The 27,258-nt window shown below is 48.4% G+C and overlaps 1 protein-coding gene across 5 annotated transcripts in view; it reads right to left on the bottom strand.

The window, feature by feature from the left end:
- SHANK1 (SH3 and multiple ankyrin repeat domains 1) overlaps positions 1 to 27,258 on the bottom strand; it is a 105,499-nt gene that overhangs the window by 53,992 nt on the left and 24,249 nt on the right. For 4 of the 5 annotated variants that reach the window (XR_013227117.1, XR_013227118.1, XM_077315674.1 and 1 more), the window contains exons 2-12: positions 24,421 to 24,660; positions 17,964 to 18,167; positions 13,590 to 13,661; positions 10,231 to 10,339; positions 9,991 to 10,142; positions 8,974 to 9,141; positions 8,687 to 8,803; positions 7,859 to 7,936; positions 6,212 to 6,278; positions 5,125 to 5,410; positions 3,571 to 3,737 (exon numbers count right to left, since the gene is read on the bottom strand). Coding sequence is in view for 3 of the 5 variants with exons in the window: in XM_077315674.1 (XP_077171789.1) it covers positions 3,571 to 3,737; positions 5,125 to 5,410; positions 6,212 to 6,278; positions 7,859 to 7,936; positions 8,687 to 8,803; positions 8,974 to 9,141; positions 9,991 to 10,142; positions 10,231 to 10,339; positions 13,590 to 13,661; positions 17,964 to 18,167; positions 24,421 to 24,627 (1,627 nt within the window). In the remaining 2 variants the exon portion in view is untranslated. The remainder of the gene's footprint in view (positions 1 to 3,570; positions 3,738 to 5,124; positions 5,411 to 6,211; positions 6,279 to 7,858; positions 7,937 to 8,686; positions 8,804 to 8,973; positions 9,142 to 9,990; positions 10,143 to 10,230; positions 10,340 to 13,589; positions 13,662 to 17,963; positions 18,168 to 24,420; positions 24,661 to 27,258) is intronic. The other variant, XM_077315677.1, reaches the window with a different exon arrangement.

Below are 27,258 nucleotides of genomic sequence, written 5' to 3'. Positions count from 1 at the left end.
GTGAGCACAGACAGGAGCAACTGTGAGAAGGATTGCACTGTGTAATTAACTAGCCATTTCCTATCCTTTGATGGGTGTCGCCCCCTGAGTCTCTCAAGATGGAGACTTCTCTTTCTAAAAGTGAACATTAAACTCTACATGACCATATTTTGAGAATGCATCCATTAATATCATAGAATAATAGAGTTGGAAGGGACCTCATGGGTCATCTAGTCTAACCCCCTGCACTATGCAGGACACTCACAACCCTATCACTCATCCACTGTAACCTGCCACCCCTTTGTCTTCACAGAACCAGCCTCTCTGTCAGATGGCTATCTAGGCTCATGGGAATTGTAGTCCATGGACATCTGGAGGGCCGCAGTTCGACTACCCCTGATTTAGAGTTACCCAGGCTTATTTGTTAAAAGTAGGGTTGCCAGCTCTGGGTTGGGAAATACCTGGAGACTACGGAGGTAGAGCTGGGAGTGGACAGGATTTGGGGAGCGTTGTATAATGCTATGGTTGCTAGCTCTGAGTTGGGAAATACCTGGAGGTTTGGAAGGGCAGCGTTTGGGAGGGGAGATACCTCAGTGAGATACAACACCGTAGTCCATCCTCGAAAGCAGCCATTTTATTCAGGGGAACTGATCTCCATTGTCTGGAGATGACCTTAAAACCAGGGGATCCCAAGTTAAAAGTCAGCAAGCTTGGTGGACCAGCTTGGTGTAGTGGTTAAGAGTGGCAGCCTCTAAGCTGAAGAGCCAGATTTGATTCCCTGCTCCTCCACATGAAGCCAGCTAGGTGACCTTGGCTAGTCACAGTCAGAGCTCTCTCAAGCCCCACTTTCCTCACAGGGTGTCTGTTGTGGAGAGAGGAAGGGAAGCCATTTTGAGACTCCTTTGGGTAGTGAAAAGCAGGGTATAAAAAGCAGCTGCTCTTCTTCTTCTTCTTCTTCTTCTTCTTCTTCTTCTTCTTCTTCTTCTTCTGCTTCTGCTGCTGCTGCTGCTGCTGCTGCTGCTTCTGCTTCTGCTTCTGCTTCTGCTTCTGCTTCTGCTTCTGCTTCTGCTTCTGCTTCTGCTCCTGCTTCCTGATCCCAAGTGACATTCCAGGAAAGAAGGCCAAGGCATTTATGCTGACGGATGGGCCAGGGGGAGAAGAGTTATAGCCAACAGGGCAGTTCCACCAATTGGCCAGCCCAGCATTACCTTCATAACGCGTTCACATCTAGTTCTTCAGTTTGCCTAGGGCACTAATTTTGGCACAGAGTGCAAAGCTCCTTTAATCTTTACTAGTCTCAACCAGTCCGGGGCTGATCTCCAGGTGACAGAGATCAGTTCCCCTAGTGTTGTATCACACTGAGGTCTTTCCCCTCCCCAAAACTTGCTCTCCCAAATCTCCAGATATTTCCCAACCCAGAGCTAGCAACCCTATCTGGCTCAAGTTGTTCCGGATGGAAATTTTAGAATCTTAGAATAATAGAGTTGGAAGGGACCTGCTGGGTCATCTAGTTCAACCCCCTGCACTATGCAGGGAGGTTGAATTGTATCCTAAGTTCTGACTGGCTCAGAAGGAAACACCCAAATCTAAAGGGAAAGCTGATAAATAGGGAAGCTGGAATGTAACTCTGCATTATGCCTCCTTCCAACACACACATATTTATAGGGGAAGGGATGCTCGAGCATTATAACTAAGAGTAGCCAGCAACTCTCTCATCTCTTCTTGTAACAAGAATTCTGTAATTTTACCTGCTTGCAGATTGTCCCCAAACATTTGTGCTTTATTCGTTAAAAAACAGTTTTAAAAAATCTGATCTCTGGCTTTGGGAAGAGATTTCTTGGATCAAACCCCACAATAATGGGATAGAATTCAACACTAGAAATCAGTAATTGACATGGCATAGAAAACTGGCCTATTGTAGTAACTCCCTATCTGGATTCTTCTGTCAGGACAGGAAAATCCAGAAGATCAATTATTACAGGAGTGCAATATCCAATGACATGTAGATCCTCAGATTTTCTGGCAGAAGGATATAGTTTTTAACTCTTTTCAGTATAACTGCATGGGAGTGCAGAAGGAATTCTCTCATGTGCTTTCCCACAAGGAGGCTGCAATGGTAGAGAATGCAGTTGTCTTCAAAGAACAAGCAAGCCGGAACTGCAGTCAAGAGTACAGCCAAGCCCTAGAACAGGGGTAGTCAAACTGCGGCCCTCCAGATGTCCGTGGACTACAATTCCCAGGAGCCCCTGCCAGCGAACGCTCTTGGGAATTGTAGTCCATGGACATCTGGAGGGCCGCAGTTTGACTACCCCTGTTCTAGAACATCATAGCAACACAGCAATACAAAACCTTCGGAAATAGCCTGGTAACTTTTTATTAGCATACCTCTGTCTCTAGTTCAATAGAACAGAGGGATCTTAGTTGACCAAGATCACAGTTTTAAAGGAATCTTGTTTTCCAGAATTCTTCTCTGGCCACGCTACTCTGACAGAAGCTTGCATGTATAAACCAACTACACAAGAATGACAGTACACTCATAAAACACTCCAGACAAAACCAAACTCTTCACAACAAACACACACATAGTTATAAACCAAACCTCGCAATTCCCCTGGCCCTCAGTTCCAAAATATATTTGCTAAGTCCAGGATTCTCCAAGTGTGAGGTAGTTGGTAGCTTTGCTATAAAGATTCGAGGAGCTTTCTGATACCCTTCCCAAAGCAGTTCCCAAAATTTTGCTCCCAATTTTGTATCCCAGCTGGTACAACTGGGAATTGTAGCCCTTTTCAGGCATTATGTCCATGTATACTAGGGAAAGGTAAACATGCATAGACACAATATGCATGGACAGTGCTTTCTGAACAGGACTGAAGTGCATATCTTGCATGTAACTACAGCTTTGGTATGTGCAAACTGACTGCTGGACATTTCAAGGTTCTGCTTTATGCTTATCTATGTTGCTAATGCATGCAAAATTCATACAACACAGAGACTGTGCAGACTTGAATGTGGCCTCCACTCCTGATATGTACAGTTTCTTTGTGCCAAGTACTCAAGAACAAAGGCTGGTGTTGCCAGAAGAGGTATGTGAGTATGTGAGGCAGATGGATCCATTCGGAACACTTGGCAGAATCTTTTCTATCATGCCCAAGTTCCTTCTCCCTGTCCCTTCCAACTGGCCGTGCTCCTTCCATTTCCCACAAATTCAGGTTGTCCTCAGCGTGATGCCAAATGGGATACTATACACTTTGTGTAGGGTGAATGGGAAGGTGGCATGGCAAAGACTGATCTTGTCAGATCTCAGAAGCTAAGCAGGGTCAACCCTGATTGGTGCTTGGAAGGGAGGCCTCCAGTGAGGACTGCAGAGGAAGGCAATGGCCTCTGCTTCTCAATTGCCTTGAAAGTCCTTCGCTGGGGTCACCATAATTGGGCTGCGACTTGACAGCACTTCACGCAAACACACCCACAGAAGCAAAAACAATGTTTGAGAGCCCCTTTGTTAAGTCCACCAGTCTTCCACCAAGGACCCCGGCATCCTGGGTCAGGGAGGACCACCGGCCAATCCAAGGGTGTGCACAGAGATCAACGTACCCTTGATCTTCTCGCCCTTGCTGATGGAGAGCTCACCCTCGGCCTGGGCCTGGTACGGTTTCACAGCCATGAACGTGCGGCCAGGCACAGCCGAATAGAGTTTCCGCTTCACCCCCCGGCTACTCAGGGTGCTCCCTCCCGCCGACTCCTTCTGGTAGCCACTGGAGCTGCCGAAATAGAGAGAGACAGGAAAGAATGCTTTATGACCACCAAACTATTTATTGTTTTTATTATTAACTTCATCTATAGCTTGTTTTTTTTGGCTGAGACTCAAGGAGGATTCCAGAATAGGAGAAGTAATTCTACCATACAGCGAAGACCTCCAGTAAACAAGACCTGGGAAATAAGGCCAACACAAAATCATCTTAAGGCAGCCCAAACTGTCTGAGGCGTGCCAGGCCGTAGTGGAGACATGGGGTTACAAAGGTAGAGGACAGTGCGGTAAAAATGGGAGGCGATAGATACAATAATCTTACCATCAGGCCCCCAATGCGTAATCTAACCTCAAAAAGCAGCCGTGGGCGCAAAGGGAATACAGATGAGGTCTGCAGTGCAGAGAAAAGGGTTTTCTCCTTCCTACCCCCGTTTCTTCAAATTCCCCCTCCCCCAACATTTCCTCAACCCAGGATGTTCCCTTTATGTAGAAAAAGACAATATGGGTCCCTCAAAGAGGTCTAGGTGGGCCCATTTCGATCCAGGAAACACTATATGGGGGAAGCACTAAAGCTGCTCCCCTTTGCTGGCAGCTGCATCCTCAAGCCACATCAGCGCCCCTCACGGCCGTTTTTGGTGGTTTTTTTAATGCTTAATTTCAGACCAGGGAATCTGATCACAGCTCTCCAATATCAGGTGTCATTTGGCCCTGAGCCAACGCTGTCTCTTCTCCCTTCCTTTTAATCCAGTCAATCCCACTTCTCTCCGAAAGAGACTCAAAATCCTGTCTTCCAGCGAGTGCTACCAAGGGAACTCCTGGGCAGGCATCTAAAACATTTAAGGTGTCAATGAGAAGGATTCATTGACTGTTTACACACTCCTACACAAGCTGAAACATTTTCCAGAGCTTGGCAAACCAGTCCAGGGCTATCTGTGTGTTTTCCGGCACTGGGCTTACTGTTAACCATCTGCGTACAAGAGAGCCCTTTAACCTGTGAATTTCTCTTAACAAAAGTGGAATAGGCTGCCTAAGGAGGTGGTGAGCTCCCCCTCACTGGCAGTCTTCAAGCAAAGGTTGGAGACACACTTTTCTTGGATGCTTTAGGATGCTAGGGCTGATCCTGCGTTGAGCAGGGGGTTGGACTAGATGGCCTGTATGGCCCCTTCCAACTCTGTGATTCTGTGAAGTGGGTAGCAGAGCTGATAAAAAGCACGAATGTCTCCCTGAACTAAATGGCCTGCAAGTTTGCTCAGCTTTACACAAGACAATCTTTGACAGTTTGAATGGAACATAGTTTGCATCCTTGCTCAGGACTGAGACTTGCATCTGCAACTCTGGAAGGCAAATAATCTTAAATCACCCCAAACTGGGTCAGGCCTGCCTGAAGCCTTTAAACGTACCTGGGCCGACCTCGCTGTTTTTTGGCTTCATCCGTGTGGCGTCCCCGTGAAGGAGAGCGGCTTCGAGCTCCACGGGGACTGCTGGAACTACGCAAGGTCCCCGTGGTGATCTTCTGGCCTTGGACAGCCACAGTGGCAGACGGCGTGGATGGGGGGGCATAAAGCATCCAGTCGGGGAGGTTCATGCTGGTGTCACTGTTGGCCCGTAGCAAAGTATGGGGCACCGTCAGGCCCTGAGACCCGTCTCGGCGGCGGCTGGCATACTGCGGGGTCTCCTGGAACGGGACTGAAAGGGGCGGGGGGGAGATGGCATTGCAGAAAATGGAAATGGAAGAGAATCAATTATGGCTGCATCCCTGAGGAGATATCATGACACGGACCAGATTTGGGGGCCAGGGAGGAACAGTGGATGGGAGATCACAGCCTGTGTGCATTTGTGTGTATTTCCATCATGCCACTGAAAGTCTTGCAAGGGAATAAAGAGAGCTGGGTCAGAATTGTTGGAACAGGAGTATGGGGAAAGGGCAACATGTGAGACTGGATACAGACATAGGGCCTTTCCCCCCAGATGTTTCCCTGTAGTTTGGGCTCTGATCTGTAGCAGTATTTGTTCAAGTTTCCTCATGGTTTGGCTTTCCGTTTGCCGTCCTTCCGAGGACGCCTCCTCATTTCTCCGTGCTTTCTTAGACCACGTTTGAGATCTGATTTCAGAAAGCAGAAAGAGATGACAAATACACCATGGAAGGACAAGGAACAGAAGACCTGGATGTGAAGAAGTGTGGAGATACGTTTTACTTCTGGTGGCCACATGAAAGTCTCCATGTGACAAGGCCATTCAATCTTGTGAGAAATCTCAGGTTTTAAGCCAATTCAGCTGTCTTGATGTCGCCCCAAGATCCCTGAGAAGTGTAGTTTTCTCAGTTCTGAAACTTAGAATTTCTTAGCCTCCTTAGAGAGCTACAGCTCCCAAGTTTCTTATGTTTGTCTGTGTGTGTGCGCGAGTGAAACCTGGACAACTGACATCAATTTGCAGTTCACATTGAGAGCACTGACTTTTCTTTACCCCTCCCTCCCCCATCACACTCACCTACATCAGAGTCCCGGTGGCTCTTGATCAGCTCCCCCAGCTCAAAGTTTCCTGCAATGACCGCCACCTAACGTGGAAGGAATATGCGCATACAGAGACAAACGCACACACACACACACACATACACACACACAAACACACGTGTATGTCAGAGATGAATCCTTCTCCACATGCTGACAGACCAACAAGAAACGGAGGATTTCTCTGTGGCGTTTGGGCTGGCCTGAGGCCGAGTTTAATGTTTACAGCAATATAGAAACAGTTAAAGGTTCAATATTTTAAACTCTGAGAAGTGAGAGAAGGCAAGGTTTAGCTCCAGTCTTGGACATGCGCCATTCCCCCCCCAACCCCCCCCCCCAAGTTTCACCCCTACTCTTGATTCTGTGTGACAGTGCAGATACAGAAGTAAATATACTAGGATTCCCCTTTCTGCACTTATGCAGGAGCTGACCTACGGTCACTTCTAGGGTTGAGCGCTCTGGTGCGCTTTGGCCAGAGCACCCCAGACAGCTCAACCCTAGTGCAGACTTTTGCGGTATAGCTGCTGAAATCAACCATTCAGTACAAATGGAGCAGCGCTGGTCATTGGGAACCCTGCGTTGAGCAGGGGGTTGGACTAGATGGCCTGTATGGCCCCTTCCAACTCTATGATTCTATGATTCTATGAATATCAGGGCCACTTTCTGCCTCCTGTTTGCAATGACGTTAGCTGTGTGTGTGAGAGAGACATGGATTTCATTGATCCCCCTTGAGATTAGGTGCAAGGACCGTCCCCCCTTTGTCACATCTCCTGTGACAGTGCCTCAAAGCTAAGGCCGTGCTGCAGTGAGGGAAGGCAGCCTGGTACAGAACAGTCTCCTCAGATTTTGGAAGCAAAGCAGAGCCGGTCCTTGCAAGGGAGACCGCCAGGGGAGATTCTGCGGAGGAAGGCCATGGCAAACCAGCCCTGCCTCTCACTTGCCTTCAGAGCCCCTTGCCAGGGTCACCTTGCTGGCCGCAACTTCACAGCACGTTTTTGCACACACGCAGTCTGCAGTGCTAGGAGAAGGGGATAAAGTGTGTGTGTGTGTGTGTGTGTGTGTGTGAGTGTGCAGGCAGGGATCTTAGCAACACATCCCAGGCCCCAGAAAATTGGGCAAGAAATGTCATAAGAACATAGGCAGAGCCCTGCTGGATCAGACCAGTGGCCCGTTTTGTTCAGCATTCTGTTTCACATGGTGGCCAACAAGTTGTCCTGGAAGGCAAACAAGCAGGGCACAAAGGCCAAGACTTTCCTAGAATTGAATTTCGGAGGTTTATTACCTCTGAATATGGAAGTTCCCTTTACTCACCATGCTCAATAGCCACTGCTGGACTGCTCCATCATGAATCTAATTCCCTTCAGAAGCCTTGTCAACTGAACTGTAATGTTTAGAAAGCCACTCCAAGGTTAAGAGCCTGTTCATACTCCTGTTTCCTTGTGAGACATGTAAGAAAATGTACCCTAATCCCTGCAAAATGACAAGCAGGGCGCTACTCTGGTCCTTAGTCAGACACACCGACCTAAACACAGGGACTGCACATGCTCTACAGCACTGAATACAGGATCTTAGGCTCAAATTGGGGTCGGTGTGCCCCATTCTATCTGGAGCTTCATTCACCACGCACCTGGAAGGCCGTCTGACCATGGTTGTTCTTGATTTCTTTGTTAGCTCCCCGGTACAGCAGGATACGGGCACAGCTCTCCTACGGGTTGGGACAGAGATGAGGAATAAATGGGGTGCAACTTCTACCCATGGCACCATGAATGAACAAGTGTGCACAGCCAGGGTCAGGTCCACCCACCAGCAAATTGAACGCTTGCTCAGCCGTCAGCATTGTCCCTTCCACTATGCTTTAGGAAGGCTCTCTGTATTTTTTTATTTTTTAAAAGCATGATATGCGTATCCATACACTGATCTGTTCATTCATCACCTTATTAAAATGGAGGGGTCCCCCCCCCTCCCAATAACATGCAAACCTGCCCCAGGGATGGGTGGGCAGGCTGTTTCCTGGTGACAGGGAAAGACAACCAACCAGCAATGTGTACAGCCAGCTTCTGTTTGAACCCTGCCAAAGCAGTGGAAGAGGGAAGGTATGTTTGGACTTCAGGGCTTAAGTTTGAGACTTAAAGACATACGCTTGAGAGCCAGCATAGTGCAGTTGTTAAGAGTCGTGGCCTCTAATCTGGAGAGACGGTTTGATTCCCCCCTCCTCCCCATGCAGTCAGATGGGTGATCTTAGGCCTGTCACAGTTCTCTCACAGCTCTCTCAGCCCCACCTACCTTACAGGGTGGCTGCTGTGGGGAGACGAAGGTTAGGTGATTGTAAACCGCTTTGAGGCTCCTTCGGGAAGTAAAAAAAGCAGCTTTTCTTCTCTTTTTAAAGGGAAAAAGGCACTTCTGGATCAGCCTCGCTGCTCTAAAAAACATTATACGCGTCTTCATGCTTACCTACCTTATTGTAGAGTGCGCAGATGTGCAGTGCCGTGTTCCCAGATGCATTCTGCGCCCCTGGCTCAGCACCATAGAAGAGCAGGTGCTCCAAGTGTTGGGAATGTCCATGCTGGCAAGCCTGGTACGTGGAAAAATAGAATTCAGGAATCTGGGGGCGGGGGGAATGATCAGAAGCACGGCATGGTCATCCTTCTCAGTGGCCAGGGCTAGAACCAACCCTGACAGCTATGAATCCCTTTGGCTTAAAGCAGAGGAGCCGAGAGGCCTGGTTAGCATGCAAAGGCTCACCTGGTGTATCTCCTGCCACCCATTCTCATCAGTGGTGCCGATATAGGCCCGGTTGTACAGCAGAAGCTCGCAGCAGCGCGGGTCGCCTCCAACCATGGCTGTGTGGTAGAGTGGAGTCAGCCCACGGCGGTCCTTGTAATTGGGAGAGCCCCCCAAATCCAAGAGTGCCTGAGGGATGCAGACAGGGAAACATGAATGGCAAAGAAACACTTTTTCTAGGGGCTGCCTTAGGTACATTAAAATCTTGTCTGTCTGTCTGTCTGTCTCCTCCCTACCCACCCAGTGAGTTGCATCCAGACTAGATGCTTCCGCAGGTGCCAAAGTTCCCACCCAAGGAGAGAGATTTTCCTGCATTGCCTCAACCTGTGGGGCAGCCCGGAATGGCTCCTGAAATCCTGTCCCTGCACATCCCCTCTCCCCAAAGAACACGGTTGGGGAAGGGGCATCTGAGAATGCTGGGAGAGAAGGAAGGCAGGAAAACCATACTCCATGGGTAGAAGTTGTTGTCTCCACAGAAAAGTCTTTGCTGGATACAAGACAGCATCTTATACACATGAAGCTGCACAGTATTAGCATTAACGAACAAAAGTTCAGCGTGACATCATCTATCAGATTTTACACTTGCAAATCAAAATATTTGCAGAGTGGGGCCAAGTACAGAAAGGCAACCTAGAAATCTGCACTATATATATATATATATATATATATATATATATATATATATATATATATATATATATATATATATATATATATATATATATAATAAAATAACTGACATCTATAAAAGTGCTCCCATCACATCATCTGCACCTTGACCCTCAAGTGCAGGGGTAGTCAAACTGCGGCCCTCCAGATGTCCATGGACTACAATTCCCAGGAGCCCTTGCCAGCATTCGCTGGCGAATGCTGGCAAGGGCTCCTGGGAATTGTAGTCCATGGACATCTGGAGGGCCGCAGTTTGACTACCCCTGCTCAAGTGTATTGCAGCTGATGGGGACCAGCAAGCAGGATTACCATGAGGGCTGCGTAGTGGTGTGAACACACAGCTTTGTGCAGTGCGGTGGCTCCATCCCTGGCTCGAAAATCTATGTGGGCACCGCCAAGGCACAGCAACCGAATCACATCTATCGTTCCATCCAACTGCGCTGCTAACGTCAAAGGCGTTTCTGCAGAGAGAACACGGGTCACTATGGTAGGGGGCTGTATGAGTGGCATCCAAGGTTGCCCTCCCCCCTCGTGCCCCCCAATGCTTACCCCCAGTGTCAGAATCATGGTAGTTGGGGTCAAGCCCTTTATCCAGAAGTCGTGCCACTTTCTCAGCTGCTCCATGTTGGACGTACTCTAGGAACTTCTTCAACCCCGTCTGGGGAAAGATTTGCCAGTGACAGCCATTGAGGGGCAAGGGAGGGAGGGGACAGAATACTGCGGGTTGAAAAAAGGAACACAGCAGAGCTGGGCCTGGTACTTAACACTATCATCCTAAGAAGAGTTACACCCTTCTAAGCCCAATGGCTTCATTGGATTTAGAAGGGTATAACTCTGTTCAATTGGGGAAGGCACTGGCAAACCACCCCGTATTGAGTCTGCCATGAAAACGCTAGAGGGCGTCACCCCAAGGGTCAGACATGACCCCGTGCTTGCACAGGGGATACCTTTACCTTTAACTCTATTCAGGATTGCACTAAATTTTGTGATGGGCATAGGAGCTCCAGTGTGTGCACCCCCCCCCCCTGCCTGCAACGACTTCAGTGGAGAAGAACCCACTTTTCAGTCAGGGTGGCATGGTGGTTGGAATGGGGTTGCCAACCTGCAGGTGGGGGCTAGAGTTCTCTTAGAATTACAGCTGATCTCTATAACATCACACCGCTCCTGAGTTCTCTCCCAGAATGAATGAATGAATGAATGAATGAATGAATGAATGAATGAATGAATGAATGAATGAATGAATGAATCTTCTCAGCTTGAACTAGCCCTTATGAGATAAACTGGAGATCCAGAGAAAGCTGTTGGAAGTCAATCTGAGTCCCCATTGGGGACTAAACTGGGATATACATTTCTATATAAATAAGGCAAATTAATGTAAACTCACTGTTCACCTAAGAACAGGGGTGGCCAAACTGTGGCTCTCCAGATCTCTCTGGACTACAATTAGCAATCTGGAGAGTCATAGGCTGGGCACCCCTGCCTTAGAGTTTCCCTCCATTTAACCTCAGAGTAAATACCATTGCACTTCCCTTCACATTTTAGTTAAAGCATGATATTTCTAGTATTCACACGTGTGGAGCCCTGGGAATCAACTTTCTACTGTCAATAAGAGATTTTCAGCATATGCAAACTCTGGAGTGGGAGGCTGTAAACACCTGTCATCAGAATGAATACAAGCATTGGAAGAAGTTCTAGCTGCGTAAAGCCTTTCTAAAAAGGTTTCTTGCTCTCAAGTATCCAGACAATAGCTGGGGAAAAGTTACCCATTTGGGGGGGGGGGGAGTTACTGTACGGATTTATGCACAGCAAAAATTGCACCATTAAACTCTGTATTCAGAATGGAGCTTGTTTACAACATGGTTAATTTCATGATCATAAGATCCTTCCTCTTTTCCGCTTGTCTTCAGAGCCCAGATTGAAGACTTCTGGATTTTAGAAGTCTTTTATTCTAGCCACAACTTGTTGCAACGTTTAAACATGTGCCTTTCCAGAAACTGAAGTTTGTTTCTTGCTCACCATCTGGGATCCTAAACCTCAGGTGAACAGTGAGTTTGAATCCCAGTTTGTGGGCAGGAAGCAAACTCTAGTCGGTTTGAATGCCAGTTTCTTGGAGCGTCCAGATTCGGTTAGCTTGAAGACTTCCAAAACCAATGCATGAGAAGATGGAATTGTTCAATAAACAAGTTCATATCTGTACTGTCTTTACTGACCTATGAAGTCAGCCCCTATAGGCTGAAATGATCCTATAGGGCCAGAACTTAAAGATCCCTGACCTGCATTCTAATCAACTTCGCCATTTTGTACCAGAGACAGCAGGAAAATTCCTTATTGGTTCATAACTTACACAACTTACACAATACATTTTGGGGTCAAGTTGGGTCTGGTGTTGGGGGAGAAGGAGCATCTTCTTTCCCCCCACATCATTAGCCCAAGCCAAAGCAGCATGGGGAGGGGGAGGGGAGAACTCCATACTGCAGTTCTAAGTCAAATTGGCCTCTTGCCTTTTTTCCAAATGATGCTCCCAGCAGTGCTGTATGGCAGGAAAGATTGGAGCGACTCAATAAAACCGTATTGCATAGTTCAGCCTCTAGATTGACACCAGTTCCTCAGGGATGGGAAGAATTTTGAAAAAACTCCCAGAAATGGTTGTAGAAATATAAAAGAAGAAGAAGAGTTGGTTCTTATATGCCACTTTTCTGTACCCGAAGGAGTCTCAAAGCAGCTTATAATCACCTTCCCTTTCCTCTCCCCACAACAGACACCCTGTGAGGGAGGTGAGGCTGAGAGAGCCCAGATATTACTGAAGAAGAAGAAGAAGAGTTGGGTCTTATATGCCACTTTTCTCTCCTCAAAGGAGTCTCAAAGCAGCTTATAATCACCTTCCCTTTCCTCTCCCCACAACAGACACCCTGTGGGGTGGGTGAGGCTGAGAGAGCCCTGATATCACTGCTCGGTCAGAACAGTTTTACCAGTGCCGTGGCGAGCCCAAGGTCACCCAGCTGGTTGCATGTGGGGAGTGCAGAATCAAACCCGGCTCACCAGATTAGAAGTCCACACTCCTAACCACTACACCAAGCTGGCTCTCCCCACAGGGAACACAAAGGGTCTGATACTATTCTTCCCCTGGATGTGGAACCTAGGACCAAATTTCTGAAAGGATTGCTAAATCATTTAAACTTTAATTCTGATAAGTTAATGTTCTTATTATAAGACGCTGACTGTTTTCTTACTCACAGAATGTCATGAGATTCCACTGAAAACTGCAATTGGCTCTTATCATCTTTGGACTGTCTTTGTACCAAAATCTTTTGCATTAGAAAACAGAGTGAAAACGATTGGATCCTGGCAACCAATCAACACATTTTCTGTCTAACACTCAGGGGTGAACTGGAATCTAGGCAACCAACTCCTAATTTCATCCCCTTTCCCTCAGGTGGAGAGCTCCTGCCTCCTTTTCACACCAGCCAGATGGGTATGAGAGGGTCTTCCAAAGAACCCCTGGAATTACCTTACAGACCCCCTGGGGTCTCTGAACCCCACTTTGAGCAATACTGTTGCTAAGCGCTGGATTTATACATAACCATCCTCTTTACACAAATTACTTTCATATCAAAACATTTCAGGTCACAGAATTTAAATGCTGTGACTGTAAAACAACTGGAGGTTTTGAGAGCTACTTTAGACTTTAGACCAGGGGTAGTCAAACTGCGGCCCTCCAGATGTCCATGGACTACAATTCCCAGGAGCCCCTGCCAGTGAAGGCTGGCAGGGGCTCATGGGAAATGTAATCCATGGACATCTGGAGGGCCATAGTTTGACTAGCCCTGCTTTAGACTTTCCCTGCTTTAGACATAGAGCTTATTTGTGTTTCATTTTTTGCTAGAAGGGCTGAAAATCTCTCTTCTTACCTTAGTGTGGAGTTTCGCAAGCTGCTTCTCATCCAGGTTGGTCTGCTTGTAAACCCGGGTCTTGTAGCGGAACTGGAAGAGGCGAGACAGCGGGACACGGGGGAATGTTAATATGGTTGCACACGAGCCCCATCCTTCTCCAAAGATTCCCCCTCCCCCCGCCGCTTCCTAACACAAATTCCACACTCAGACAGGGAACCTTCACCACTCCATCACAGAAGATGCATTTCCTAAATAAAAGTCAAATCGGTGTTAAAAAAATGTGTACTCCAATAGTTTCCAGAGGTGGCTTAAAGCGTTTAACTGATCCCCACCCCCTGAGCTGGGTTTTATCCCTGTTGATACTGCTCTTGCCTGGAGCTTGAAAAATTGACCCTACCTATCCCCCATTTGCTGTCTTTTGCCTTCAGATAAAGTATGTGGAGCTGAAGATGCCTTGTAAGCCTTCCTGATCTCTTGGGAGATTACTTCCTCTCGCAAGAGTTTGGCCACCATTTTAGTTGCCCTAGCAACAGGAAGTGGTGGTTAAACAAGAAGAAACCTCACAAGAGCCGGCTTGCACGCTGTTGTTGAGGAGGCCTGGTGTGTTTGCGGGGGGATTGAGGGGTAATGTCCCCTCAGGCTCCCAGGCAGGGGGTAGCAGTTGTGTGAATAGCAGCTGGGCGGCTGGCTGGCCAGTGAGTGGGATGGTTGTCACCCCCACCCCACTTTGCCACCAGGTTCAGATCCCCTCATTACAGAATCATAGAGTTGGAAGGGGCCATACAGGCCATCTAGTCCAACCCCCTGCTCAACGCAGGATCAGCCCAAAGCATCCTAAAGCATCCAAGAAAAGTGTGTATCCAACCTTTGCTTGAAGACTGCCAGTGAGGGGGAGCTCACCACCTCCTTAGGCAGCCTATTCCACTGCTGAACTACTCTGACTGTGAAAAACTTTTTCCTGATATCTAGCCTATATCGTTGTACTTGTAGTTTAAACCCATTACTGCGTGTCCTCTCCTCTGCAGCCAACAGAAACAGCATCCTGCCCTCCTCCAAGTGACAACCTTTCAAATACTTAAAGAGGGCTATCATGTCCCCTCTCAACCTCCTTTTCTCCAAGCTGAACATTCCCAAATCCCTCTACCTATCTTCATAGGGCTTGGTCCCTTGGTCCCTCATCGTCTTTGTTTCCTGTGGTGAATGAAGACACCCAAACATGTGGCAGGGAGTCCCAATGAGCAGCGTGTATTAAATATTAAATTGGATGTGACATCCTAGTGGTAGGAATCATACCCTCCAACATTGCACTGATGAAAATAAGAATACTGTTTTCACTTCAGATGAGCCCGTTCAAAGGTCAAGCAGCATTTTATGTGGGAGATCAATAATCAACTCTCTCAGATTTTTCCTTGAGATTAAAGAGCAACATCGGGGCAGCAAAAATCTAAGTGGCCCAAGGTCACGATTGGAGTCTCAGAGACTGGGCTCACCCCACACCATGCTCCTGCCGCTCACCTCTGAAGCCGCAAAATTATACTGATCTTTCTTCCCTCACTGGTAAAAGAACCTTCAGGGACTTTAAAAATATCAGGGATATGGCATAGGACGGGAGAGGAAGGCTCATTCCTTTCCATCAGCTGTGCAGTCTCTATCCCAATTACGCATGGCCCCTGCAGCGGCTTTTGGGTCTTAAAGTAAACATAGTGAGATCTAATTGCAGCTCTCCTGCATGATGTATAGTTTCATTTGCCTGAGATTCTACTCTGCCAGCTGCATGTGTTTACTCTGTAATAGTGTGCCCAGTGTGGATTTTAAAGCAACATAATGTATTATGTGGGGGGAAAACAGGATTGTTGTACGATATGCTGTTAATTCAAAATGAAGATCAGCGGTTGAAGAATGTGTACAGTACAGTACCTTAGAGACCAAATATATGGGATGCTGGAGTTTACTGGAACTTCAGATATAGAATGTGGCTCTAAAAAAATGCCACATTATGTATGTTAGAATCATGGAATCATAGAGTTGGAAGGGAACTCCTGGGTCATCTAGTCCAACCCCCTGCACGATGCAGGACACTCACAACCCTATTGCTCATCCACTGTAACCTGCCACCCCCTTGAACCTTCGCAGAATCAGCCTCTCTGTCAGATGGCTATCCAGCCTTTGTTTAAAAATCTCCAAAGAAGGAAAACCCACCACCTCCCAAGGAAGCCTGTTCCACTGAGAAACTGCTCTAACTGTCAAGAACTTCTTCCGGATGTTTAGACAGAATTTCTTTTGAATTAATTTCATCCCATTGGTTCTGGTTCATTTCTGCTACCCAGCCTCTGTTTAAAAATTTCCAAAGATGGAGAACCCACCACCTCCCAAGGACGCCTGTTCCACTGAGAAACTGCTCTGTCAAGAACTTCTTCTGGATGTTTAGACGGAACTTCTTTTGAATTAACATGGGTCAAGGCGATGGGAAAGCATGAGGTTTACCCTGTACATTTGTATCTACCCTGTACATTTGTATCCCACTGTTTCTACCCTGTACATTTGTATCCCACTGTTTTCCCAAGGACCTCTGGGCAAAATACATTCCTCTCCCTCAGTTTGAGCTTCACAATAACTATGTGAGATGAATTAGGCTTAGAGAAAGTGACTGAGCATGCTATATGGCAGAGAAAGAGGACCTGAACCTACATTCTGGGCTGCTTGTAGCCCTGATAAACAAGGGGGGAAGGAGACAGGTAACTGGTGTGCAGGTGTTTCTTATGAGGAACCTAGTGTGTTGGATGGAAGAGTGTGGCATTTTCCCCTACCCTGCTGCCAGGGCTCCCAACTAGATCAGGTCCTCTTGACTACAAAATTGCACATCTGGAAATCCTGCCATGTTGTTTGCCCCACCATGTTCAGGTGTCTCCATTCTATACATACTGAGATGCAAGATGTATCCCGTGCCAGCTCCCATCACACGGTACTGGCACATCTCAGGGAGAAAAGGTTTGAAACCTCCACACATACAATTTTATTTCTTAAAAGATCTCAAAAATCTCCCCTGAAGATACAATAGGGATAAGTATTGCGGAGTCTGATAATATAGGGAGCATATGTGCCTGTGGATTGACTAACAGCCCTTCCAAACCAGGGTCATTTAGAGTTCCCATAATATTTTCTTGCAGCTTGCTTCATTCCAGTTCATTGCTCTTTGGCCTTCACATGCAAAAAACCCACTATCATGACTGGTAGATATTAGTCTGCCAGTAATGCAGTTATCAGAAAAGTAATGGATCCAGTCAGATTTTCATTAAATCCAGCCCAATTACTCTCTTTATTACCTCCTCTCTCAGAAATGGATTATGCTCATGCAGGACCCCTGATTCCCAGCATAACATTTTGGTGGCCAAAGGGGACTTCGTCTTCCCTTTTTCACCAGCAGAAAAGCTGGCTAGATCCAACCCATTGTCTGCAACACCATCAGGGTAGTAAACCCTAATGTGGCAATGCCCTGATCAAACCAGAGATTTTTCCCCAAAGTGCTGAAGTTGGGACCTGAAACCTATTGTTGCCTATAATATGCATGCTCATCTAACTAATGTTTGGGTTCACACAGGTTCTGCAAGTTTTTGTTATGCTTCAAAAAACTGCATCACCTGTTTGACCAGAGATTATAAACAAAAAAAATGTTGATACTGCAGATCATGATGGCTGTGTTATACTCGCTTGAAAAAAGGTTGTCTCCAGACTTAAGTTGCAGGTGGTTGGACCCAAAGAAACATGTTCCATTGGGTTTCTCAACCAGGGTTTTGAAACCCTGGGCTTTTTTTGATGGCCCTGGAAGAGTTTCCAGAATGGTTGGGAGTTAATTCCTTTATATTAAAACTGTGTCAAACATTTATTGGGTGATATGACCATATATGGTTATATTGACCCCACCCTCCCCTCCCAAATTGGCCAATGATGTGCTTTGAGAGGTTGGGAAGGGGAGGAGCTCAGGTGGGCATGTCCACAGCTCTGCTTCCCAACTATTTTCTGCTCGATCACACCAACTCTGGGGTTTCTCAAAGCCCCAGGAGGTTGAAAAAGGCTGCTATAGCCATTGGAACAACTTCACCCTTTAACGGTAAAGTGACACCCATAGGGTGGGTTAGATCCAGCCAGCTTCTTCTCTAAATCTTGTTCAGTTTCCCTCTTTATTATAGCCCTGTCACACGCAGCTTTAGTTCATGCAGGTTCCATGATTCCCCAGCAGAGTAACGTCAGTGGCCAAGGGGGACCTCCTCCCTTTTCCGCCAGTGGAAAAGCTGGCTGGCTCCCACCCAACATCTTCTTCCTGCCCTGCAAGTAGGATGGCCGTTCTTTGCCTCAGTGCTCTCTCTGGGTATTCTGGGGCATCAGTGGAATTACCTCAAGATAGGGAACTCCCTTCTCGAAACTCTGTGGGTATTCGCGCAAGAGGCGTTCTTCATCCAGGAACTTGGCATCTCGCCCGTTGGTGGCTGGCTGGAAGAGCCCATAGTTGAGCACGTCCTTGAGGCTTTCGTTGAGGGTGCAGAGAATCTGTTGCTTTGCCACCCAGATGGCTGCATCGGGGTTGAAACGGAGGCATTTCTGAAAACGGGACAGGGGATTGAGACCTAAAAGGAGGTGTCACACGAGCACAAAAAAGCCCTCTGCCGTCAAGCAGAGAAGCCATACAGATGGCAGTGCTACCAAACCATTGGCAGTGGGCATGTGTGGCTGGCAAATACAGACAACCAGATATCCCAGGGGGAGAGGAGGGAGTAATCTGGTCATCTGTACGGGGATTACTGCCCTGATGCTTTTAAAAATCTACCTGGACACTGAGGTCAATACTGCCTGGTCCTTTGCAATACTGGTACCTTCCAAGTGATTTGTTTTTAGTAAGTCTGACAGAGGATCAAAGAGTTTTTAGTTGGTGGATTGTCTGCCTTTTGTCTGTCTGTCCCTACCCCCCCCCCAGTGGGGGGTATTAAGATCACATTTTAATAAATCTGCATATTATTAAGACTCCCTCCTTTTCAGGAGATAGTAAAAATACTTATAGTGTACCAAACGTCATCTGTTGTGTCATTTAAAGTAAAGGGCATTTTAAAATATTTTCTTTTCCATTCCTTATCATGGTAACACACGGGGGGGGGGATAGCTCTAAAGCAGTGGTCCTCAACTTTTTTGGGGCCGGGGCTGGGGACCAGGGACCAGGGTGGAGGGAGGCCCAAGCACTGGGGTGCGCAAACATGCAGCTCCGCGCCTGTGTGTTTGCACCCGCTGGCCCCCACACCTCCCCCCCCTGCAGAGCGGCTCTCGCTGTGCCGGGGCCTGGGAGCGATTGGCCGTGCCATGGGGGGGAGGGAGGTGCGCACACCAGCGCCCGCCAGCACCCGCGCCTCCCTCCCCCCTGCCGCGGCCCTGTACCGAGGGCTCCATGGCCTGGAGGTTGGGGAAGGCTGCTCTAAAGAATCCACAAGGATGCCTTTAACTCACAGCTGCAAGTGATCAATCAACTATAGACTGAGCTAATTATTTTATAGATTGAAACAATATTTGGTGACTCTGTATTGCAAAATTCCAGGCCAAAAAAAAAAACTGTGTCAACTGATACAGAAACTATTGAGAATGTTTGTGATCAGAAGAACTATCTCATGGTTGCAAGGATATACCTGGAGGCAATTTAGGAAGGGAATCAATTTCCCACACGGCTGCAGGCATACACGCTTTCATGAATTGTCTGCACTTCACCCTACCATCACACAGGGATGCTGGAAATGACTAGATTTACCATAGAGTATGCACATCTGATTGCTTTGATATACATTTGCAGAAGGGGCATTTGAACAGCACGATGTAGGTCAATTCTGCACGGAAGGTTTTGTTGGGTCTCGGATATGCTCGATCCAAACCTACTGGCTGCTGTGTATAGCCCTATACCCTACTGCCTTGTGACACAGAGCAGATGTGGGAAACTTACTGCAAGGAGGGTGCAAATTAAAATCCAGGTGCTTTCTGACTCTCCGGCTGAGAAATTAAGTTTGTACAGGGAGTGGAAAAAAATCTTCCAATGTATATGTGATCTCTATTATACATGGGGTTTGGATATCTAGGGTAAAGACTGTGCACCTTGTGGCATCAAGTATCAGGAACTCTGTGTTGTTGATAGTGTAAATTTGAACTGAATGGGAACTGAGTTCAACGCCCTCGGTTGTCACTGTAGATCTCCCTGTGGAATCTGCAGTCCATCTTAGCTCCATTCTAGAGTTTGGCCTTCTCCTGACTTTTCTCGCAGTCCCTACCTTCCTTCACCTCCTTCCAACTTCCAGGGTCAGAGAAGGGGTGATGGAGATACAACCAGACACATGCTGGCAGCTCCATCCTCGTTTCCGTGGACACGACAATTTGTGATCTCTAGCAACCGTTTCCATGGTTGCCCCTGCAAATAGAAAAGGGGACTCAGATGAAGGGGGAGCATTACTTTAAAAGAGCAGCAGAACGTCTGGAGTAGGTGGGCGGGCTAGGACTGTCATCTGTACAGGTGTACAGACCAATGACACCTGGGTTTATAACAACTTCATGTAGTTTGTGTTTGTGTGTCTTTTCAATCCCTGCCCCTAAAAAAAGTCAGCAAGTTGCTCCTGAGTGAGAAGTCATATGCAGCCCTGACCCTGCCAGACTGGGTCTCAACCAGAATAAGGAGTCGTTAGCTCTCTATATTTCATTGTGCCCCTTTTCTAAGGAGATTTTCTCCTCTCCTATTTCCCCCACTACAATCTTATAAGGTACTAGATTTAAAGCCCGTTGCATTTGTAAATACAATGGGTGCTAGCATCCCCTTTCCTCAATCCCCTCTCCTGGGCAGCCCACCCGCCAGCACCCCCCTGGCCCAAAAGGGCCTGCTGCGGCTTCAGTGGGTCTTTTTGGGGCAAGGAACTCCTCCCGCCCCCTCACGGGGTTCATTGGGGGCCAGTCCGGCCTGTTTCCGGTCCACGGACCAATCAGGATGTGCACAGCCGGACCAGCTCCGCCCAGGAGGCTGCTGCTCAATTATTAAGAGCAGCTAAGTATTAAAGAAGTTAAGTCAACTGCCCACTGTCTCCAATAAGCTTCATGACTGAGTGCAGGTCTGATGCTCTAACTACACCTCAATGTCATGCTATCGCTCACTCCAGAAATGAATGGTTTGTGCATGTTATTCCTCCGGTTTTGCGATATCATCGCCTACTGAAGTAGTTCACAGAACTCTAGAACATAGTAATCTTTGTTCTCACTTGTATGCATGTGTATTTCTGACAACACTTCATGCATCTCAAGAAATATCATCACCATTAGTAGACTCCCATAATTTGCTCTACATGGTACCTGCTGCTGCCAGAGGCCTTTACTGGAACTCACCAGCATAAGCACATAAATAGTGGTATTTCAGCAGGACCAGTTTCTGAGTTGTTCCCAGGTTCAGTTCAAGATGCTGGTTTTGACCTTCAGAGTTCAAGTGGTTTCTAAACTACCTAAAGCAGTGGTCCCCAACCTGCAGGCCACGGCCTGGTGCCGGGCCGCGAAGGCCATGGCGCCGGGCCGCGGTTCCCACTCCTCACCTCCCCCCGCAGTAAAAAACTTCCCAGGCCGCAAGCTTGCGGCCCGGGAAGCTTCTTACTGCGGGAGGGTGGGGAGAGGGAATCAGGGCTGGGCTGCGCATCGGGCTGCGCATCGGGCCGCGATTCGGCCGCGCATTGCGCATTTGCCCAATGAGGCCCAATGCGCGGGTGTGGCCCGCGGGCGCAGCCCGATGCCCTGCCGGTCCCCAGCCTCAGAAAGGTTGGGGACCACTGACCTAAAGGACAGCCTGTACCACTATTACCCTGTCCAGGATCTGAGACCCCTGTATGGTGCCCCCAAACTGTGGAATGCCCCCCCTCCTGAAATATCTTTATAGACTTCTACTAGGGCAAGTTGAAGACATTTCTGTCCTGGAAGGCTAGTGAATAGTTGTGTGTGTGTGGGGGGGGGGGTTATTTCTGTATTGCCAGTGTCTTTCTATGAATGCTAAATGCTCTCTTGTTGTATTTTAAATGATGTTCACTAAATATTTTAAATTCTGAATTGTTAGTTTAGATGAGGGTCTGGAAAAGCAGTGTATATTTTCAACACGCAAGTATCCTTGTATTGTTAGACCTGTCGGCCTTGCTTAGCGAAACAGGACGGTGTTTTCCTTCTGTATTTAGAGGCTATGATTAGGTGAGCAGAAGGGGAGCCGGTATGGTATAGCCCAGGGGTAGTCAAACTGCGGCCCCCCAGATGTCCATGGACTACAATTCCCAGGAGCCCCCTGCCAGCATTTGCTGGCAGGGGGCTCCTGGGAATTGTAGTCCATGGACATCTGGAGGGCCGCAGTTTGACTACCCCTGGTATAGCCCCATCTTGTCAGCTCTTAGAAGCAAAACAGGTCTGGTACTTGGAAGGGCACCAGCAAGAAGACTCTGCTGAGGAAGGCCATGGCAAACCACCTTTGCTTTTCACTTGCCTTCAAAGCTCCTTGCTGGGGTCACCATAACCTGGCTGTGACTTGATGGCATTTCACACACACAATTAGGTAAGCACAACATGAATCTGACCAATCAAGGCTGATTCAAAACAGTTGTTAGCCTTTCAGTTGCCACAAGACTATCTGCTGTTGTTTTCTTAAAAACAAGAGGCATGCATTAAGGAGAAGGAAACCCCCTGGCCATATACTGGAGACAGGCAATGGCAAGCAACTTCTGTCGGCCTTGGAAACGCATAAGGTTGCTGTACGTCAGCTGTGACCTGATGGCATTTTCTGTGGGAATATGCAAGATGTGTAGCGTGCATAAGTCAAAAGGATATGAAGAAAGTCCTGCAGGGGGCACTGGAGGACATGCGTTTTTAGCAGAGTTAGAATAGGAACTTCCTGGTTTTCAAATAATCTCCTCCAGAATCCTGATCTGCTCAGCCGGAGACTTCCTGTTCCTTTGAGCACACTTCCTCCCTACTTGCGTCCAGAACAGACTGCATGCCGGATAACAGGCCTCCCTCTTCTCTCTTTCTATACAAAGTTGTTTCTCTTCTGAATAAATCTATTCTTTTCAGCTGAGTGGTGCTCTGCTCTCTTGCATATTTAAACTCTGACAACACTTTCCTTCACCACCGGGGACAATGTGTGCAGGGAAATTGTGGGAAGGGCCTTGTGAGGCAGTGCAGTTTGCATAGGCCTGCAGCCGGCTCTTGTATCGAAGGGCTGCTGGATCAAAGGACTGGTGCGGGTGGTGATGTTCGTGTCTGCACTGCCGAGTGTCCTGGTTTTATTGCTAATGAAGAGATGGAAGGAGCAAGTTCTCTTTAGTGCTGAGCTAAGGATGAATCCAGCCTTGCATTAATTATCCCTCCAGAGACTGAGGTGAGGATGGGGTAAAGGCACAGCCCAGAAGGGAAGCCCTGGTTTCCTTTGGCCCATCAGAAACCACCCTCCTCCTCACATCTCGCAGCATTATATGCTGCAAAATCGGAACGGTATCTGGTGCAACACACACTGCTGCTGTTAACGCTCTTCGCTCCTATTGGATTCATTTGGCCAAAGGTCACAGTGCTGTCTGCAGACCACAGCATCCCCAAAGAGAACGGGGATGACCAAAAAGCCAAAAAGACGAAACCCACCCAAGTCTAGGAAGAACCGAGGAGAATCATCAGGGCTGCAGTGTGGAGTGAATTAAGCAGTCTGATTGATTATTATCTTGATGATATTTGATCATCAAGAAAGGTACCCTGAGAGGTAGCAGATTTTTTTAAAAATTGTGAATTATTATCCCTGCTTCCACCCTCAGTGGGAACCCACTTCCTTCTTATCCTCACAAGAAGAACCCTTCGAGGTTGGCTAGGCGGAGAGAAAGAGTGACTGACCCATGAGCTTACATGGCAGAGTGGGAATTTGAATCTTGGTCTTCCAGATCTCAGTCCAACACTCGGCCTAAGTGGTTCTCTTTTAGCAGCAGGGGTCTACAAATCCATGAAGGACAAGTGCCATCTTAGAAGTAGCATCTCTCTCTCCCGCAAATGGCAGATGCCTCTTTGTACTAACAGGACAGGATGCAAAGATGTCCATGACTGGATCTCCCAACATCTCCAAATTTCTCAAAAAGCAATGCCTGGATCAGGATTGTGGTGCTGGGGCAGAGGAGGGAGGATTAATCTTGCCCCCCCCCCCCACAAACACACACTGTTTCCCTAGAAGAAATCAGACCCTCCCCCCCACCTGCACTTCTTTAATCTCTGGCAGGTTACAGAAACAGAGAGACCCAAGTGCAGGTCTTCCATGCCTGGTTAACTCTTCAGAGACGCTGGGGCTGGACCCAAGGGAGGAGAGGTCCCCTTTGACCACCCAAGAAAGCTGTGCTTGGGACCATGGAACCTGCATTGGCAAAAGCCTCGTGTGACGTGGCCTGGAGCAAGGCGGGGAATTAGGCAAGGCAGAGCCAGGAAGCCACACGTGCGCCTCGTTTTTATAAACAAAGCACAGATGCCTTTTCTTGAGAAAGAAGATTGTTTTGCTCATGTGCAATTTTAATCAATTAAAACTCAAACAATTAATTGACGATGATTTTGTTAATCGAGTGAGAACAATCCAGATGGCTCAATCAATGGAACCAAAACACACACACACAAGAGAAAAGGAGGAGGGAGCCGCAGCAGGAAACCCGGCACCCCCGATTCTGTTCTAGGTGAATTTTCTATCCTGGTCCGACCAGGAAAACTTGCCTCCCACGGCAGCTACACCTCCTGCCACTGGAGACCCTCCGCGTTTCCCCATGCCGCCCCCCTCCCCGCTATGCCCCCCCCTCACCGTCTGGTGCAGGTCAGGAATGCCAATTCGGAAGACCATCATACTGAAGTGGGCGTCTTCAGGTACTGGCATGGAGTGATTATGGCCCGGGTTAGCAGGGCTGGCCGGGGGGCTGGCCCCCTCGCGGGAGCTCTCCGAGCCCGACTCCCCCTCGGGGCACTGGGAGAGGTGCTCCTCCTCCGCACTTGATTCGGGGCTCTGGGGCATCGTCAGGGGTGCTGGGCACCATCACTGGCTGCACTGTAAGGGGAGAAACAGAGAGAGAAAGAGTTGGCAGGGGGAGCGATGGGTAGAAAGTACGAGGCAAGTTAAGCAAATGTGCCAGCCCAAAAAACAGAAGGTGTCTTTGCTTGCCCATACATGCGCAGACCAAATAGGCACACATCATGGCTGTAGATGCTAACTGGGAGGCCCTGGAATGTCCACATGGGCACACAAACGTATATCCAAAGAGGAAGAAAAGCAGATCCTCCCCTCTCTTCTGCAGCTTTCTCAACACAATCCAGAAAGGCCTGGAGGCAGCATAAGGCTGATTTAGGATTGCCAAGGGATGGCAGGGTTTGGCAAGGACCTCAGCAGGGTACGTTGCCATAGAACAGGGGTAGTCAAACTGCGGCCCTCCAGATGTCCACGGACTACAATTCCCATGAGCCCCTGCCAGCGTTCGCTGGCAGGGGCTCATGGGAATTGTAGTCCGTGGACATCTGGAGGGCCGCAGTTTGACTACCCCTGCCATAGAAGGTGCCCTCCAGAGTAAGCTCCTTCTCCAGGGTAACATACTCTGCTGTCTGGAAATCAGTTCTAATTTCAGGAGACCTCCAGGCCTGGATGTTGGCAACCCCAGACCCACCGAACGGCCTACCCCTGGCAGGAAATCACGTGAAAGGAAGCAGGGGGCAGTGTTGTGATCAAGCCAAGGTGGCAAGGGCCCTAGGCTGGAGGCCAGGCATCAGGGGCAGGGAGCTCAGTCCAAGTGGCCCCCGCTTGTGATCCTCCTCCTCTTCCCAGCGTGCTACATGAGCTCACTCGAAGGTGTTCCTTCCTAAACTTTTAGGGCAGCTCATGACTCAGCGGGTGGGCTCCGTGCCCCACCTGAGTGTCTCCACCATGAAGACCATTGCCTTACGGGACATAGGCAAAACCATTTGCCATTTGAGGTCAGTGCAACGAAGCCATAAAGCCGGATTGCCGCAGGTACATTGAAGTGGGAATATGCCTCTTACATGCAGAAATAGACTCCCAAAGTGGCTGTAGAGCGTGACCCTGTGAGGCACACATGCCTACGTGAACATGCCAATAAATGTGCCAACTTCCTTTTGATCTGCCTGCTCCTTCCAGATGGGGATTTCCTCACGTCTCCAACCTTTCTGGACCTCTGAATTTCTGTATTTCATTCTGATCTTCCCCTCTTTGCCCAGTTGCCCCTCAATGTGCTTTCCCCTTCCCTGCAGGTGTCAATGCCTCCTCTCTGATCCTTGCCCCCTTCCCCCATCTCTGCTGCATGATCCCTCCTGCCCCACCTCCCACCCCAGTCTCCTTCACTGACTTTTTGCGCTCTGCGTCCCAGTTTCCAGCCGGCCCCAGGGCCCAGGCAATCTGGATGCAGGCAGCACACCACGTCCCAGAAATCAGAACGGTCCTGGGACGCCTGCCCCACTTCTGGCCTATAATTAGCCCGAAAGGACACAGTTCTCCCTACATCTGACACTACCAGGTCTACTTCGGCCTGATATCTCAGACACACCAACCCAAAGCAAAAATCTGGTATCTGCGTGCAGGTCCATTATGCAAAGCTCCGGTGGGACCCGGTGAAACAACCAGCTTTCACCCTACCTTGCTTCCTGCAATCAAATACACTCTCTTCCCCTACCTATAAGGTGCCATGATTTGAGTATCACTACACTCGTGGCCAGAACACTGGCCTGGCATCCAAGAGATCCAGGTTTGAATCCCTACTCTACCATGAAACTCATTAAGTGACTTGGCCCAGTCTTTTGGCTGAATCGTCTTCATAAGGTGGTTATGGGAGCAAAGCAGAGGAGGGGGGAGCCACTTTGGCTACCTTGAGCTTCCTTAATGAAAGATGGGGTTAAAAGGACCTGGTTAAAGAAATGGAAACGGGGTACATGAGGAAGGGCTGCCAGCCGCATGGCTGGAGCCCCGGGAGACTTTGGGGATGAGATGCAGAGAGAAAAGACATGGCTGATGTCCTAAACCCTCAACGTGACATCACCGACAGTCTAGGATTTCACCGCTCTCTTTGGTAAAATCATACAAATCCGTGAAATACTAGGGTGTGGGTGGTATCAAGTCCTGGTTTTAGCTAGAAGTGGTGCTGACAATTGGGTAAACTCTTCTCCAGATCTTTTGCCCCTGCCCACATTTAAGTAACAGCACATTCCAGGAGGCACTGGTGAGCTATCGACCACCACAGTGGTAAGCTGGCACCTCAAGGCACCAGAGAGCTGGAAATACGCTCTCTTCAGGAAATCAAGCGGCTTACACCCATTTTTGTCCTGCTTTGCTGGCAACATTAATTGGCTTTTGTTCAGAACCACGGACACATGTACAGTATCCCTCTTGGGAACAGTTCAGGTGTGTTTCACTCTCACTCAGGTGCCCTCCTTATTACATCCCCAGCCCCCTTTTGACTTTTGCCCCTGCAAGTCCCTTTCTGGGCATCAAAGGTGACCCACTCCTTCCTTTGTCTCCAGGGGGAAAGCTGGCTGGATTTAACTCAGCGCCCATTTCTGGTACGATATACCTTGCAAAGTTGATGGGAAGTGGGTTGACACTGACACACTATAAGCACATGGTTTCTGATTCATGTACAAGACT

The sequence above is a fragment of the Paroedura picta genome, chromosome 16 (assembly GCF_049243985.1).
Source record: "Paroedura picta isolate Pp20150507F chromosome 16, Ppicta_v3.0, whole genome shotgun sequence".
Taxonomy (NCBI): Eukaryota; Metazoa; Chordata; class Lepidosauria; order Squamata; family Gekkonidae; genus Paroedura; species Paroedura picta.
The sequence above is the reverse complement of the archived record's forward strand: the minus strand, read 5'-3'. Positions and strand labels throughout refer to the sequence as shown.